The 16,187-nt window shown below is 40.8% G+C and overlaps 1 protein-coding gene across 1 annotated transcript; it reads right to left on the bottom strand.

The window, feature by feature from the left end:
• Positions 1-453: 453 nt before the first annotated feature.
• On the bottom strand, positions 454-14,376 carry sgtb (small glutamine rich tetratricopeptide repeat co-chaperone beta). Its single transcript, XM_080420518.1, has 11 exons — positions 14,356-14,376; positions 12,667-12,773; positions 10,396-10,499; positions 9,634-9,709; positions 8,766-8,865; positions 7,420-7,524; positions 6,207-6,345; positions 5,292-5,357; positions 2,778-2,815; positions 2,351-2,434; positions 454-1,070 (listed from the first exon to the last, which is right to left on the bottom strand). The coding sequence occupies exons 2-11, from the start codon at positions 12,764-12,766 to the stop codon at positions 959-961; spliced, it is 924 nt and encodes a 307-aa protein (XP_080276644.1). The 5' UTR covers positions 12,767-12,773; positions 14,356-14,376; the 3' UTR covers positions 454-958.
• Positions 14,377-16,187: the final 1,811 nt, after the last annotated feature.

The raw sequence follows: 16,187 nt of genomic DNA, 5'->3' as shown, positions 1-16,187 counted from the left end.
ATGTCTGTTCATTGCAGCTATATACGCTATGCTGCGGTTGTGAGTTGAACAAAAATGGGTACAGAGATCGCGTAATCACGTCCTTATGGTCGCCGCCTTAATCCACGAGACCGGGAACGCATCCGTGCATTTTAAGATTTCTTTAGGCTATTCAAAAAATAGCAGATCTACAAGCTCATAGCGCGGCGAGTGCCGCGCTATGAGCTTGTAGATCTGCTATTTCATTTTAAATCGTGAACATTTTAGCAAATCTTTGGATATGTGTATATTTAAAAAAAAAATGTGTGACAAATACATATCATTTTGGGGGTCCTTGACATGAAAAAATGATATAGCAACATACTACAGAAAACATTTTTAGATATGTATTTGACCGCGGACCCCCATCTCAAAACATTTTGTTCCAGGGACCCCCCCAGAAGCAAAGATTTGAGTCAAAAACTTTTGTTTAAAATATATATATACAGAGATTTGCACAAATCTTCACGATTTTTCAAAAATAGTAGATCTACAAGCTAGTGCGCGGCAAATAAATCTTAAAATGACACAGATGCGTTCCCGGTCTGAATGGGTTAAGTGCAAATACATGCTCCTTCCGAACGTTTTCGGAAACAGAGGATGATATAACTACAAATCGACATAATTCGGAACTTCCGATGGGCGGTCTCAGAACTTCAGTCTCCGAACTCCTCCAACCCCAGAAGTTGACCCCGACTCTCCCAAATAGCTCGGAAAGCCTGTCCGTTTTTTTTTTATTATCCGATATCAGAAGGAGGCGCCAAAAAGAGCATGCATTGGGCCTTTAGTTTGGTAAAAAACGTGATAACTGGAATTTTTAAAGGGAAAAAAAGGATGTTATTTGTATATCGTTCAGTGATATTTCTTTATCAATCCCCCCCACATCATTGCTGTCACATTTTGGGTCTTTCTGTAAACGTCCTTGTTGTTGTTTGGAGCATCATGAGTGTTCCTCTGCGCTGCCGCTGAAGGAACGACTGCGGATGTGGTTCCTTAGCTGTTCTATCAACTCTGGGTTCTGCTGCTGGATCTGCTGGGCAAACTGTTGTCCTCTGTGTGAGAGAGTGTGAGAGAGAGAGAGAGAGAGAGAGAGAGAGAGAGAGAGAGAGAGAGATACAGAGAGAGAGAGATACAGAGAGAGAGAGATACAGAGAGAGAGAGAGAGACAGAGAGAGAGACGGAGAGACATAGACAGAGAGAGAGACATACAGACAGACAGACAGACAGACAGACAGACAGACAGACAGACAGACAGACAGACAGACAGAGAGACAGAGAGAGAGACAGACAGATATACAGAGAAACGTTTAACTAGGCGTGTGTTTTGGGCATGTGATAGGGGTATAGGGGTATAACGATACCCCTACCGTTACAATGCATCGATTTTAATTTCAACAATTGAAGTATAATGCGAAGTCTTTCGCTTTAAATCATATTTTTGAAAATGTTCTGTGTAAATAAAGCAAATAAATTAAATCTGTGTGAAACGTGTGGATAGTGCAGTTTTTTTAGGGGAAACATTTATTATTATGGATATAAATAAGTAAACACAGTGATTCTTGACATGAACACAGAGAATACACACATTTATCGATAGACCAAGTGTAGCTATTTGGAATGGAAAAGTAATTAACCCCTCTTTCTCTTTTCTTCTTAAAATTGCTAAATACAACGCACAAGTACTTACAGTAGTATCGATATTTGAACAGCAGCATAATATCGTATCGTTTGACTTTGTATCGTATCGTTTTGCAATGCAAATATCGATACTAAGTTCTTGTGCGTTGTATTTAGCAATTTTAAGAAGAAAAAAGAGAAAGAGGGGTTAATTACTTTTCCATTCCATATAGCTACACTTGGTCTATCGATAAATGTGTGTATTCTCTGTGTTCATGTCAAGAATCACTGTGTTTACTTATTTATATCCATAATAATAATGTTTCCCCTAAAAAAAACTGCACTATCCACACGTTTCACACAGATTTAATTTCTTTGCTTTATTTACACAGAACATTTTCAAAAATATGATTTAAAGCGAAAGACGTGAAAACTGTACGTACAATGTAGAGGCACGGATTTGGGTTAATAAAACATGAATGATTGCAACTTGTCCAAAACCTTAATACTTTTCAGGATCCAAATTCAAAAAATAGCAAAAGTAGCCGATCGACAAGCTTGCAGATCTGCTACTTTTGATGCTTTTGTGTGATGCTGTAGTGTGATCAAGTACGGCGTTAATTTACAAAAACAACACAAAACGTTAGAATATGGAGATGAGAGGTTTCTGCCCGACAACAACGATGTGTAAATATGACATAGTTCCTGTACTTACGCTTCAATCAAACTGGAAATGTCCGACATCCCCCCCACTCCCGCTGCCGGACCACCCACTGCGTTGGTCATCATGCCTGACATTCTGATTACAAACAGAGACGGAGGGAAGAAGTATGGTATTTATCATGAATTGTTTAACCCAGTCAATCCGGGAACGCATCTCTGTTTTAGGTGTCTTTGGCTATTCAAAAATAGCAGATCCACTTGTAGATCTGCTATTTTTGATAAAGTATATTTTTCTATATAAAGTATATAGAAAAATGGACGTACTCCAAGTGACATAAAAGTGCCTTAAAATTGTACTTAAGTACAGCCAGCAACTTGAGTAAATGTACTTAGTTACTTTCCACCACAGGGATTCAACGCACATCAAAGTCAAATTAATTGTGACAACTTAAAATAGATCAAACACGTGGCACACTCACAGCTGTTGTACTTGTTGGTTCTGCATCACACTGGCCGCCTGGAAATAGACACGCAGAACACGCGCACACACACACACACACACACACACACACACACACACACACACACACAAGCACAGCGTTCAGTCATTTGTCTTATAAAATGTGCAGACGTGACATTTACTCAGTGGTGAAGGGAGGTGTATTCCAGTGGGGGGGAAAAGTACTCGAATGTTTTACTTAAGTAAAAGTATCAATACTGCAATGTAGAAGCACTCTGTTACAAGTCAAAGTCCAGAATTAAGAATTGACTTGAGTAAAAGTACACAAGTATTGGTATCAAAATGTACTTAAAGTACCAAAAGTAAATATACTAAAATGTTTGAAAATAGCCTATGTATAAAATAGGGCTAAAGTGGTTAATGTATGTTTTATAATGTAATAATGTATATCTGCAAAGTAACTAGTAACTAAAGTTTTCAAATAATTGTAGTGGAGTAAAAGTACAGTATTTGCCTTTGAGATGTACCGGTAAAAGGTAAAAAGTATACATAAGTTCACATGAAGCCGCCTTTAAATAGACACACAGCACCGCACAGCGCTCGGTCATTTGTCTCATAAACGCGCCGAGACGCGATAGTTACTCCATAGCCTCCATTTGCCAAGAATAATACCACCTGACGTTATTAAAGTAACTCTTTATTGCTTTATCTCAATTCGGAGCTGTCACATATAAACGTGTGGTTATTGTATTGTCTTATTAGTGGCTGTCGTGAAAAGGAGAGGACTTTCTTGTAAAAGTCATTCTTTGCCCGGCGGGCATTCTCAAATGTCACACTTAGGGCAGTCTGCACCTGTTCTAACCTGCTGCAACCGGTCTCTCTGCAATAGCATTGGTTGAGTGGCGCGCTAACCTTAAATCACAGGGTCAATCAGGGAAGAATCTCCCCTGTCCTTATCATAAACACCACAAAATGGCCTCCATGAGACATCTGTGTTGAGGGTGAGGGTTGTCAGATTTCGTGAGAGGAACAAGCGGCCAGGTCTACGAAAACAAACTCAAAGGAAGCGACCAGTTTTAACCCTTGAACCTCATAGTACATTTGCTATTTTAAAACAAATCTAGAAAAAAGTGTGAAATATTTGGAATTCTTTTGAAACACAAATCTTGTATGGGGGTCCCTGGCACAAAATATTTTCAGATGGGGGCCCGCAGACAAATTCCTATTAATGGGGACGTCCTTGACATGAAAATGTTTGAGAAGCACTGGTTTAAACAACATTAGGAAGCAACTACACTTTAGAAACAAGCCCCCCCCCCCAAAAAAAACGCAAGCGACCTCTTACAGAAAAAACAAACCCATAAGTAGCTTATAATAAGCAGACCTGGCAACACTGGTGACATGTCACTGTAGTCATTTAAGGTCCCAGTACTAGTATAGAGCACAAGTTATTAACCTCTTTCACCCTGGCCACCCTATTTCTGGCATGTTGTATTATGTTGTCAAAAATCACACCCAGTGTGAAGTAAGAGGTGCCTTTGATGAGCAACAGTACTACTCTATTTAGGTGTGTGCTGGTATTCAGGCAGTGCTACTCTACGTGATTGTGTGCTGATATTCAGGCGGTACTACTCTGTTTGAGTGTGTGCTGGTATTCATGTAGCTTGTTGTCTACATTAGGCCTACTAAGGAGAGATTTGTTTTGCTTGTTTGTTTTGTATGGGTGCATCAATGGGAGGCCGCATGTCAAGCAATTCACTGTATCTGTCATGTTCTGTGGAAGGAAATAAAACAATGATTGCTTTTGGTCCTCGCAGCTGCCTCACGCTGTTATATCTAAGTGGGAGTAGTCTTATCAAACTGGCTATTTACCTTTGTGTGTGAACGCATCTAAAACAGACACCGGACAATGTCGGGACATTGTCCGGTGTCTGTTTTAGATGCGTTCACACACAACCTGATTCCCCAACATTTTCCAGTTTTCAAACGAGAAAGCAGCTTATGTGAGTGTGTGCTGGTATTCAGGCGGTACTACTCTATGTGAGTGTGTGCTGGTATTCAGGCGGCGCTACTCTATTTGAATGTGTGCTGGAATTCAAACGTTGGCGGTATTACATCTCAATGTCAAAACAACCCATAATATCAATGTAAAACATCCCATATTACCATCCCACAAAGTCCCTGTCTGTGTGTGTGTGTGTGTGTGTGTGTGTGTGTGTGTGTGTGTGTGTGTGTGTGTGTGTGTGTGTGCGTGCGTGCGTGCGTGCGTGCGCGCGCGCGTGCGGTGCATATTGTGAGTGGTGCAATGTGCCTCTTGTTTCTGTTGAATTTGTGTAATTTGTGTAATTATCTGTAGCTTTGTGTTGCAATCAGATGCAGCTGTTAGTGCAATGCTCAGACAGACAAAGTACACACAAGGTCTCTTGTAGAAGCGGCCTGCACCACAAAAAAAAAAAAGAACGACGGCTATTTTCACCGTACACTTCAGCGCAAGAGGAAGCACATAAGGATGTGGGTAATGTTATGCACTTACCATGCTAATAAAGGCAGGGTTGTTGATCAAACTGGCCATATCAAATCCCAGTCCAGCGGCCACCATCTGCGGGCGGAACATTTTGAAATAAGATCATAGCAATCGATTCAGGGTAACAGATGCCATTTTGCTTGCATATCGATGCTGTTGGGCAGAAACCTTGCATCTCTTAACAAAAATGTGTTTTGTCGCAAACAAGCAGTGGTGGAAAAAGTACTTCAATAAAAGTATCAATACTGCAATGTAGAAGTACTCTGTTACAATTAAAAGTCCAGGATTCAAAATGTACTTGAGTAAAAGTAAAAAGCTATTGGTATCAAAATGTACTTAAAGTACCAAAAGTAAAAGTACAAAAATGCTTGAAAATAGCAGATCTACAAGCTCACAACGCGTCGCGATGCAACGCGTTGTGAGCTTGTAGATCGGCTATTTTCAAATAGCCTAAGTTTAGGGCCAAAGTGGTTAATGCATGTTTTATAACGTAATAATTTATATCTGCAAAGTAACTATTAACTAAAGTTTTCAAATAATTGTAGTGGAGTAAAAGTACAAAATTTGTCTCTGAGATGTAGTGGAGTAGCAGTCAAAGTATAGACAATTAGAAATACTCCAGTAAAGTAAAGGTACCTCAAAATTGTACTTAAGTACAGTACTTGAGTACACCACCGCAAACAAATGCCCTACTACTTCATCCTACAAGAGTGTTATGCAAAAGTAGTGAAGATAGCCGATCTACAACGCTCACAACGCGTCACATCACGACGCGTTGTGAGCTTGTAGATCGGCTTTTTTCACTATTTTACCCTTTAAAAAAAAATTCAAAAAGGAAAGGTTTTGGACATACAAGTTTTCCACTTGACTGTGATGATTTTTTGACATGAATTCTAACAGTAAACATGTTGTTATTATTCTTACTGGGCTGGTGGCTTCCCTCTGCTTCTGCTCTGCGATCTTCAGGTTGGATTTATAGGTGTCATTCTCCGGGTCTAGAACCAAGGCCTTCTTAAAGTAGGAGATGGCGTCTGGGTATTTGTTCATGGCCGTCAAAGCCAGTCTGCACACAGAGACAGACAGGAGAAGAGAAGACAGCTTGTCACTGACATATTACTAATGGTGCATATACTATACAGTACCTGGTCTTCTCTTTGTTCCCTTTACACCAAACCTCTTTGCCTAAAACAGCCGATCTACAATCTTGTAGATCTTGTAGATCAGCTGTTTTTGGCTAATGTTTCCCCCAGAATAGGGATGCTACAGGATGAAAAGCTATGAAAAGCGCAATTATACTGTAAGTGTGATGTATTATTATCCCATTTTGGGCGGGAACCCCTATTTGTAACTATACCTTTCAGGACGGGAACCCCTTTTGGGGTAAGTAAGATAAGATGCCATTTTGCTTGCATATATCGATGCTGTCGGGCAGAAACCTTGCATCTCTTAAAAAAATAATGTTTTGTCGCAAACAAACAGTGGTGGAAAAAGTACTCAAATGTTTTACTTTGATAAAAGTATCAATACTGCAATGTAGAAATACTCTGTTACAATTAAAAGTCCAGGATTCAAAACCCTCTATATTAACGGACCTGTAAATAGTGCATTTAATACACTCTTACTTCAATCTACACAACTCGATTCACCAAAAATAGCAGATCTACAAGCTCACAGATCTGCCATAATATCGTTAATCGCAATAATTTTTTGCCACAAAAATAGTGACATGTAATTTTCATATCGTCCCATCCCTACACAGCAGCCATATTGGAAAGAAATTGGGCCTCTTCCTTACTTCCTTCACAGGTCTTACCAATGATACCAGCAACGAAGGCTCTGTTCCATTTAGTGTAGCGCCGTGGTTCTCAAACATAAAAATGTCAAGGACCCCCATAACTGTGAACCAATGGAACCGAATAGACCCGCATGTGTACACTCTCAGAGTTACACACCTTTAAGGGGCCATTTGGAACCCCCTCAAGGAACCATGAGGGTCCCTGGACCACACTTTGAGACCCACTGGTATAGCAGAGTGTTTCCACAGTGAGCCAACATGCACAATATCAGCACCCTGACTCTGTTTGACCAGAAAGGAACAGCATTCATTGTAAGAGGATGTATTGGATCTATAACTCACCCCATCCTCCCATAGGCTTTACTGTAGGAAGGGTCGATGCCTATGGCTCTCTCACAGTCTCCAGTCGCTTCTGTGTAGTTCCCCAGTTTACTGTGTGCTGCAGCTCTGTTCATATACAGTAGAAATACCAACACACACACACACACACACACACACACACACACACACACACACACACACACACACACACACACACACACACACACACACACACACACACACACACACACTGAGCATTCTGAACTTCTGTAAACCTTTTCCTTCAGAGTTTTAGTTTTCCTTCATATGTTTTAGTATTTAAGGAGAACGTCACCCATTTTCAACCTTATTTTCATATAACGAGATTTGGTTGCCAGACAGGAAATGGTGAACAGTCTCGCGATACTTGGCACGTTCAGAAACATACTTTGTGCTCTTTAGATACATACCTCTATACAATTATACAGTGTACACATCGAAAAGCAACACAGCAGAAAACAATGTGTGATACAGTATGTGTTCTTTTATTTTCCTGAGCCGAGTATTTTATAAAGGTCTCAATCGTTCAGAAATAGTGTTTGTTGATAAGCTATCCAGCCGGCTCTCATAGACTCCAGTGTTATTTCACCACTTCCGGTGTTAGTCTGCCACCCAGTGCGACGAATCTGCCCGGCTGGAATTGCATGGTAGAGAAAATGACGTTGGCGTCTCTTCCTTCTAAAAATTAATTCCTTGGACATTCCCGGGACAAATAAGCGAACCTGGGGTGACGGGGCTTTCTCGTGGCCCCGCCCCCTCACTGTGGAAGTCACTCCCAGCTCACCCCCACCCTCGCCACGTTTAAAACCACACTCAAAACCCGCCTTTTCAGTCTCGCATTCCCTACATAAATCCCAACCCCCCTTTGTTTACCTTTCTTTTATAGTTTTAACCTTTTTAACAAGTATTTCCTTATAAAGTTGTTTTTATTTTGTTTCTGTAAAGCGACTGAGTACCTAGAAAAGCGCTATATAAATCTGAAGTTGTATTATTATTATTATTAATGAGCATTAATGAGGACCAATTATGAAGATAATGTCATATGAAGATAATTGTCTTGTGAAAGTTCAAACAACGGCATTGATGAGCTATTTTACAACACAACCAAAATGCACACTTTATGCACAGCATTTTAGCTGTTTTAGCTATTTCCTGCCACTGTAGCCTGCATTTTGCACACATGAAATTATTTGCCCTCTGCATTCACAATCCGAAATATTAGTAGCAGTAGGCGCCTGGGGAGCAGTTAGGGGTTAAGTGTCTTGCTCAGGGAATACAACGGAAGCATAAACACTAAAAACTGTTTATAGTATGAAGGTAATAAGTACCTGTTACAGTAGTAGACGGCATTTCTTAGGTCCAGGTCAATGGCTTTAGTGTAACAGTCCACAGCACAGCTGTAGTTCTCCTCCTTCATGTGATTGTTACCTGTTAAAAAACAACCAATCACAAACAATATGTTATTAAGAGCTTTTGATGACACGGCAAGGGCTAAGACCACAGTGTTCATTTTGTCGACTAAAACTATGACAAGAAAATATCCCTTTTTTCACTGACAAAAACTAAATAAAAACTGTATAAAAACTAAGCTATGATGACCAGTGGTGTAAAGTAACTAAGTACATTTACTTAAGTACTGTACTTAAGTAAAATGTTGAGGTATTTTTTACTTTAGTGGAGTATTTCCAATTTTCAATACTTTTACTTTTACTCCAGTACATCTCTGAGGAGAATATTGTACTTTTACTCCACTACAATTATTTGAAAACTTTAGTTACTAGTTACTTTTTAGATGTAGCTTTTTATTACTTAACAGCATTAGCCACTTAAGGTCTATATATATTTTGTCTATTTGAAAATAGCAGATCTACAAGCTCACAACGCGTCGCATCGCGACACGTTGTGAGCTTGTAGATCTGCTATTTTCAAAAGATTTCTATACATTTTGAAAACTTGAAATGGGATATTTATGCATAATGAGTACTTTTACTTTTCGTACTTTAACATTTAGCTTGACATTTTGATGCCAATACTTTTGTACTTTTACAAGTACAAATACTCAAGTAATTTTTTCATATTGAACTTAAGTAAAGTAAAAAAATTATAACTTTTTACACCACTGATGAAGACTAAAACTGACAAAAGTAGACAATTTCAATCTGACAATTTCGTCATAAATTTTGTGATTATTAATACCTTCATTCTTGAGTTGCTCTGCTCGTTCAATGTCTTCTGGCGATGGGGAGCTCTCTGGTATGGTTAGGATATCATTCTATGGAGTTTACATTAAAGATGAATTGAAGACACATTAAAAGATTGCAGATAAATTGAAGACATTGTTCTGATGCATTTGTAAACAAACGTATGTGTAAAATAGTGATTGTACAGTATTAGTCCTATAATACTGTACTATGTGAAAGATAAAACGTACATTTGTGCTTTTATATAAGTCCTACGATGCACTTCAGTTGTGTAATTACGCCATTGTTTCACATACGGTCCGGGGACCCCCACGGGGGTCCTTGAGGGGGTTCCAGGGGGTCCCCAACTTAATGATTGATAGTTAGGAACCAAATGGACCCTTTCAGGTCTGTAACTCAAGGTTACAAATGGAACTAAATGGACCCTTACAGGTCTGTAACTCTGAGAGGTTACAAATGGAACCAAATGGACCCTTACAGGTCTGTAACTCTGAGAGGTAACAAATGGAACTAAATGGACCCTTACAGGTCTGTAACTCTGAGAGTGTGCAAATGGAACTAAATGGACCCTTACAGGTCTGTAACTCTGAGAGGTTACAAATGGAACTAAATGGACCCTTACAGGTATGTAACTCTCTGAGAGGTTACAAATGGAACCAAATGGACCCTTACAGGTCTGTAACTCTGAGAGGTTATATCCTTGATAATAATAAAAATTAAAAAAAAGTATAGTATTCTCATACTATACATTACTTACTTTTAATAGGTTATTATGGAATATTTCTGTCAGGGGCTGTGGCACAGCGAGATGGCAGTCACTGGAGCTGATCTTGAACGTCGTCTCCAAACATTGTATGGCAACTGTACAGTTACACATGATAGGGTTCATGTTAAATCAAAGTGTTTCTTTATGACAATCGTGAAAACAATGAAAGACATCATAAGCATCCACAACACCACATTGCATATGAAATCACAACGCATCACAACACAACGCCTTGTGAGCTTGTAGATCGTATATTCCGGAGAAGAGATTTGCTGTTGAGGGGTTGAAAAAATGAGGGGGAACCCCAGACAACAAGTTGCATAGGGTTTAAGTGGTTAACCACTCCTATTATCATAAACATTGTCCTTGTTTTCTGTTTGGGGCAAAATAGGGATTTTTGACTCCGTGTAAATCAGGTTGAGGTAACGGTGACCACTGACCGAAGGCATGTCAGGCCAAATGATTGCCCATGAGATGCATCATGGGAATCGTAGGACCAAAGAGAAAGGTCGAAACAGAAAATATTATGTATTGTATCATAAATATAGTTTCTATATAAACTATGCTGAATGTGAAGTGGCTGGGATGAGGATCAACATCTCTATATTTGAGGTCTTGGTTCTGCAGCAGGAAACCAGTGGACTCCAGGTAGGCCTTAACCAAAAGTGAGGGTATAGGATGGAGCAGGAGATCAGCCAGAGAATCGGAGCAGCAGGACCCGTATTGCAGTCGCTGTACGGCACAGTTGTGAGCTAGCTGAGCCAGGAGGCAAAGCTCTCCGTTTACTGGGCAATCTTAATTCCTACTCTCACCATGTGGTCATGAAGTGTGGGGTCATGACCGAAATGCGGATACAAGCGGCCGAAAAGATTTTTCTCAGACGGGTGGCTGGTGTTAGCCTGGTAACCCCCCCCCCCGGAAATCTCATTTGTATTTGATTTCAGGAGTTGGGTCTGGCCTGAGAGCATATCTGGGCGTTTCTGTGTCAAAATGGACTAGCCTATCAGCGTCCTTGCTCATTGTTCTGTGATTGACAGACGTTGACGTTGGCCAATCAGGTGGAAGCCGAGTGAAGCCGAAATTTCCTCCGCTGTATTTTAAAACTTCAAAACGCTCTCAAACTTATTTTTTGTGGCACGAGTTTACTTTTAAGATATTATTCGGATAGCGTTTAGTTCAGCATTTAGTAACTTCATATATGTGGTCAATTAATCATGACAGAGCCTATTTAAAAATTAAAATTCAGAGAGTCGGCAGGGGCGGACAGTGATACTCATCTGTATAAGGCAACCTATTTTCGGCATGGCCCTTTCAAATGTCCCCTTGCTCCTACGTTGCTCTGTGGTGGTGGTGGAACGAACTGCTGATTGGCTGAAGGGGTTGTCAGTCAACGGTACTACTCCCGCCCACAGCCAAAAAGCCAAACAGACTTTCATGCCAGACGAACTCCTGAAATCAAATACAAATGAGATTTCCGGAGGGAGGGGGGGTTACCAGGCTAGGCTGGTGTCTCCCTGCTTAGCTCCCTGCAAAGCCTACTACTCCCTCAGGAGGTTCAGTCATCTGGGAGAGAACTTGGAAAACGAGCATCAGGAGGTAAGGTAGTTCGGGCTTCTAGTAGGGATGTCTCCTATGGGTGCCTGTCCAGGGAGGTTTTCTAAGCACGTCCCACTGGGCCGAGGACCAGATGGGGGGGATTATATCTCTCCACACTGGCCGCATTAGTTAGCTAATGTGGCCTGGGAAAGAGAGGTCTGGGGTCCACTGATGGAACTGCTGTTGAGCTCATAGGACTAGATACTGTATTACAGTCCCTTAGATTAATCAGCACTTGGAATTGAGTGGGGTAGGGGTTAACGCTTCACTGGGGTCTTCAGGCGGGCACCCTCCTTCATTGGTGTTTTGTTGATATAGGCCCACGACACCTCCGCCGGGGTCTTTTTTCAGCCCAGTTGGGGTCCTACATCCAAGACCGGACTTCGGATAAGTGGTTGAAGATGGAGGCATATAGCTTTGGCGTAATCCTGTCCCGTTTAAAGCGGTTGTAAACTAAACCAGCAGTTAACATGTTTCCCTTGGAGCCCCCCCCTTCTTATATCTGACAAAGCTGAGACCCCCAAAAGTTTAATCTGCAACACAATTAAGTGGGGGTCCCTGCCTCATCTCTCACTTGGCCTGGAAAACCTTCAAGAGCACCTGAACTACAGAGACAAGGACGGTGGAAGCAGTGGAAGAACAAAAACATGTTTTTGGTGCACGTACCTTCCAGGCTCTCCTGCTCGTCTGAATTCAACACTCCACAATGCGTCTGTTCTCGCAGGAACTGCACTATAGAGAACGCCAAGCGCTTCTCCATCGCCATGGTTACCCTGCACACCAGCGGAAACAACACCAACAAGAGCTATATGAGTGCATCGCAATGTGATGTCATTGGTTCTCAAAGTGGGGTCCAGGGGGTCCTTGGGGGGGTTCGGTGCCGCGCTATGAGGTGTAGATCTAGCTATGAGGTGTAGATAGGTGTAGATCTAGCTTGACATTTGTGCAAATTGAATATATATATATATTTTAAGCAAACATGTTCTACTCAAATCTTTACTTCTGTGGGGGTCCCTGGAACAAAATATTTGAGATGGGGGTCTGCAGCCAAATACATATCATTTTGGGGGTCCTTGACATGAAAAAGTTTGAGAATGTGTATAGGGCTAAGTAATCCTTGATAACAATGTAGAAATAATGCAATAGATTTAGCATAATAATCTCTCAAATTTGGAGTTGACCGTGATGCTGGGAGCGGTAGCCGGATGAGTGGGCACCTGAGAACACTAGTGGGCACCTTTTCTTTCCATTTATTTATTTTATATTTTATTGTATATTTACATTTATTTCATAAATGGGGGCCAAAATAAATACGCATAATTTTGTTTTTAGATTGCTACAAATATCTACAAAACAGCAGTCATTTGAAGGGTAAATTGATGCTGAAGCTATCTGATGATTTAAAGCATGCATGTTCAACGCATGTACATAATTTCCGACCCATTTCCAAAGCACATAAAGCAGTGGTTCTCAAACATTTTCATGTCAAGGACCCCCAAATCAATATGTTATCCCCTGCGGACCCCCATCTGAAAACACTTTGCGCCAGGTACTCCCACAAGATTTGTGTTGTCAAAATACTGTTTTCATAATTTGTCACATTATTTTAGATTTTTTTTTTAAACAGCAGATATACACGTTGTGAGCTTGTAGATCTGCTATTTTCAAATAGCCTAGACAGTAAAGGTGGCTTAACTGATTGTGATGCTACACTAACACATTCAGCTGGGGACCCCCTGGAACCCCCCCCCTTTGGGACCCCTGGTGCCCCACTCTGAGAACCACTGCCGTACATCATAATAAAGCAGGTATCCATAAAAACAAGCCCATATGGCATTGACACACACAAAACGCAGTTTGATGCAGAAAGAAAGCTGTGATGTAATGCCATAAATAATATTATGGGATATACACGGGATGCCCACTGTTACTGTAGCCAGTGCAACACAAGCACACCAACCAGGCTCCTAATGTTATGAGATCATAACTGCTTATAATGTCCATCGCCTTGTGTTATTATAAGCCTATTATAAGCCTGTTATAAGCCTATTATAATTCTGTAATAAGCCTGTAATAACATAGCATCCTGATCCTCTTGGCAACAGAAGGCAATCCGTGCATTTTGAAGCTATATGGCTGCTATATTATAGCCTACAGTATGTGACGTTGTTGGCTGTCATAATCAAAGCATGCCATGGCTTACTACAGACAGATCCCCCCCCCAACAATTATTAATTTCTAGACAGTAGATTAATAACATCAATAGTAACCTAGTATCGGAAGGATGCTATATGGAATGGATGGCAGCCCCCGCCCACCACCCACCACCTTAGCGCCCATCACCCTAGCACCTACCTGATCTATTTTGCAGCTCTCTCTCCTCTCTCTCTCTCTCTCTCTCTCTCTCTCTCTCTCTCTCTCTCTCTCTCTCTCTCTCTCTCCTCCTCCGCGTCATCGGAACATGACTGATCGCGTCGGGCCGTGCGCAAGCGCGCACCGGCGGGGTACGGTACGCAAATACAGGGCAAAAGCCCGGGTTTATATTTCGGTTGCGGGTCGGTGTCGCGCGCCCTGAAATGTGCAACACCGCCTGTCCCTTTAAAAAACAGATTCCACATGATCCTATAGCGAGAGAGAGAGAGAGAGAGAGAGAGAGAGAGAGAGAGAGAGAGAGAGAGAGAGAGAGAGAGAGAGAGAGACGGACGGACAGACAGAGTGTGTGAGATTACGTAACGTGAGCCGCTGGCCGCGAACCACTGGTAAAGTGAGCCCCCGTTCGAATTTCGTTGCGCATTAACTAGTGTAATTACGGTACACGCGGCTCCAAAAAGCAGGCAAAGGTCCTGAAAGATACACAGCAGCATATCACTTCATTCATCAACACGATGCTCCCTAAAGCTGGCCTGGACCTGCTTTATAATAATAATAATAATAATAATAATAATAATAATAATAATAATAATAATAATAATAATAATAATAATAATAATAATAATAATAATAATAATAATAATGATAAGGGTAATAATAATAATAAGAATAAGAATAATAATAAGAATAATTATTATTATTATTATTATTATTATTATTATTATTATTATTATTATATTAACAACAACAACAATACAAAATTTAATATGTATTACTATTGTTGTTATTATTATTTTTTAATACAGAACCTATTGTTGGATTGTAGTTGACATTTTCCATGTGTGGCCTGTTTGACTCTATTTAAAAGAATAAAAGAACAGCTTTGCTCCTCAGTGTTTAAGTTTACTTAAAACACAGACATTACAGGGTACACGACTGTTCTGTTCTGTTTATGAATGATCTTAATATATGCCATCATATCATATTGGAGCATGCAATCTTGGCCTAACTTGGCCTAATGGGGGCGGCAGTGGCTCAGGGGTAGAGTGGCCGGGTATAGTGAACTGGAAACTGTAAGGTTCCCAGTTCGATCGAAGTGTCCTTGAGCAAAAGCGCTTTGGATAAAAGCGCTATATAAATGCACCATTTACCATTTTACCATTTAACTCAATCATGTTCAATGATTGACATAAGAGGTGTCTTGTCTTTGCTCCCCAAGCCTTGAACTTAGTTTTATCTCCTCTCTGGGAGCCATTGTCTGAACTAATTTGCCACCTGAATGTTAGATAAGGTAGCTGATAGAGCAGTTTTTCCTTATCACCCATATAAAGTACCGCTAACTTTCAGAAAGGCTTTCAAGGAAATGCAGACGGAGACAGGCAGCCATTGGGTGTAATGAAATATTGTATTTTCCATTCAGACATGAGAGAGTATGGGAAGGTTTACAGTATCAACAGGTGGCACGCATCATCTGTCGACCTCTCAAATCCGAGAGCAAGAAAAGTACATGGGTTTTAACAACGCCCGTTATCAGTTTGGTAACATAAACAATGAATGACATTAGGATGTGACATAGATGAGTTTCCGGGCGAAGGTGAACTGGATGAGAGTGATGATGATATGTCGTCGTCAGTGGTGGCCATCTTGGTTCGTTTCCGTGGCAACCACTTTCCTCCAAGCTTATTTCGACTCAAGTTCATGTTCTGTGTCCCAAGTTGGTGTGACCTAAATGTTCCTAAAACAATCCGAGATTAACCTCCTAGTGTTATGGTTAACATACCAGGCTGGACCCATCAGAGCAAAGCAAAGTTAGTGTC

This window comes from Gymnoscopelus braueri (assembly GCF_963280865.1).
Source record: "Gymnoscopelus braueri genome assembly, chromosome: 22".
Taxonomy (NCBI): Eukaryota; Metazoa; Chordata; class Actinopteri; order Myctophiformes; family Myctophidae; genus Gymnoscopelus; species Gymnoscopelus braueri.
This window is presented reverse-complemented; position numbering and strand designations above follow the sequence as displayed.

Excerpts from the sequence above, each read along its gene's own strand:
- sgtb (XM_080420518.1), bottom strand. The coding sequence starts at position 12,766 with ATGGCGATGGAGAAGCGCTTGGCGTTCTCTATAGTGCAGTTCCTGCGA. Across the intron at positions 7,525-8,765 it reads GCCGTCTACTACTGTAACAG|AGCTGCAGCACACAGTAAAC; the intron begins GTACTTATTACC and ends GTATATGAACAG. Across the intron at positions 2,816-5,291 it reads ACCCTGCCTTTATTAGCATG|GCGGCCAGTGTGATGCAGAA; the intron begins GTAAGTGCATAA and ends GTCTATTTCCAG.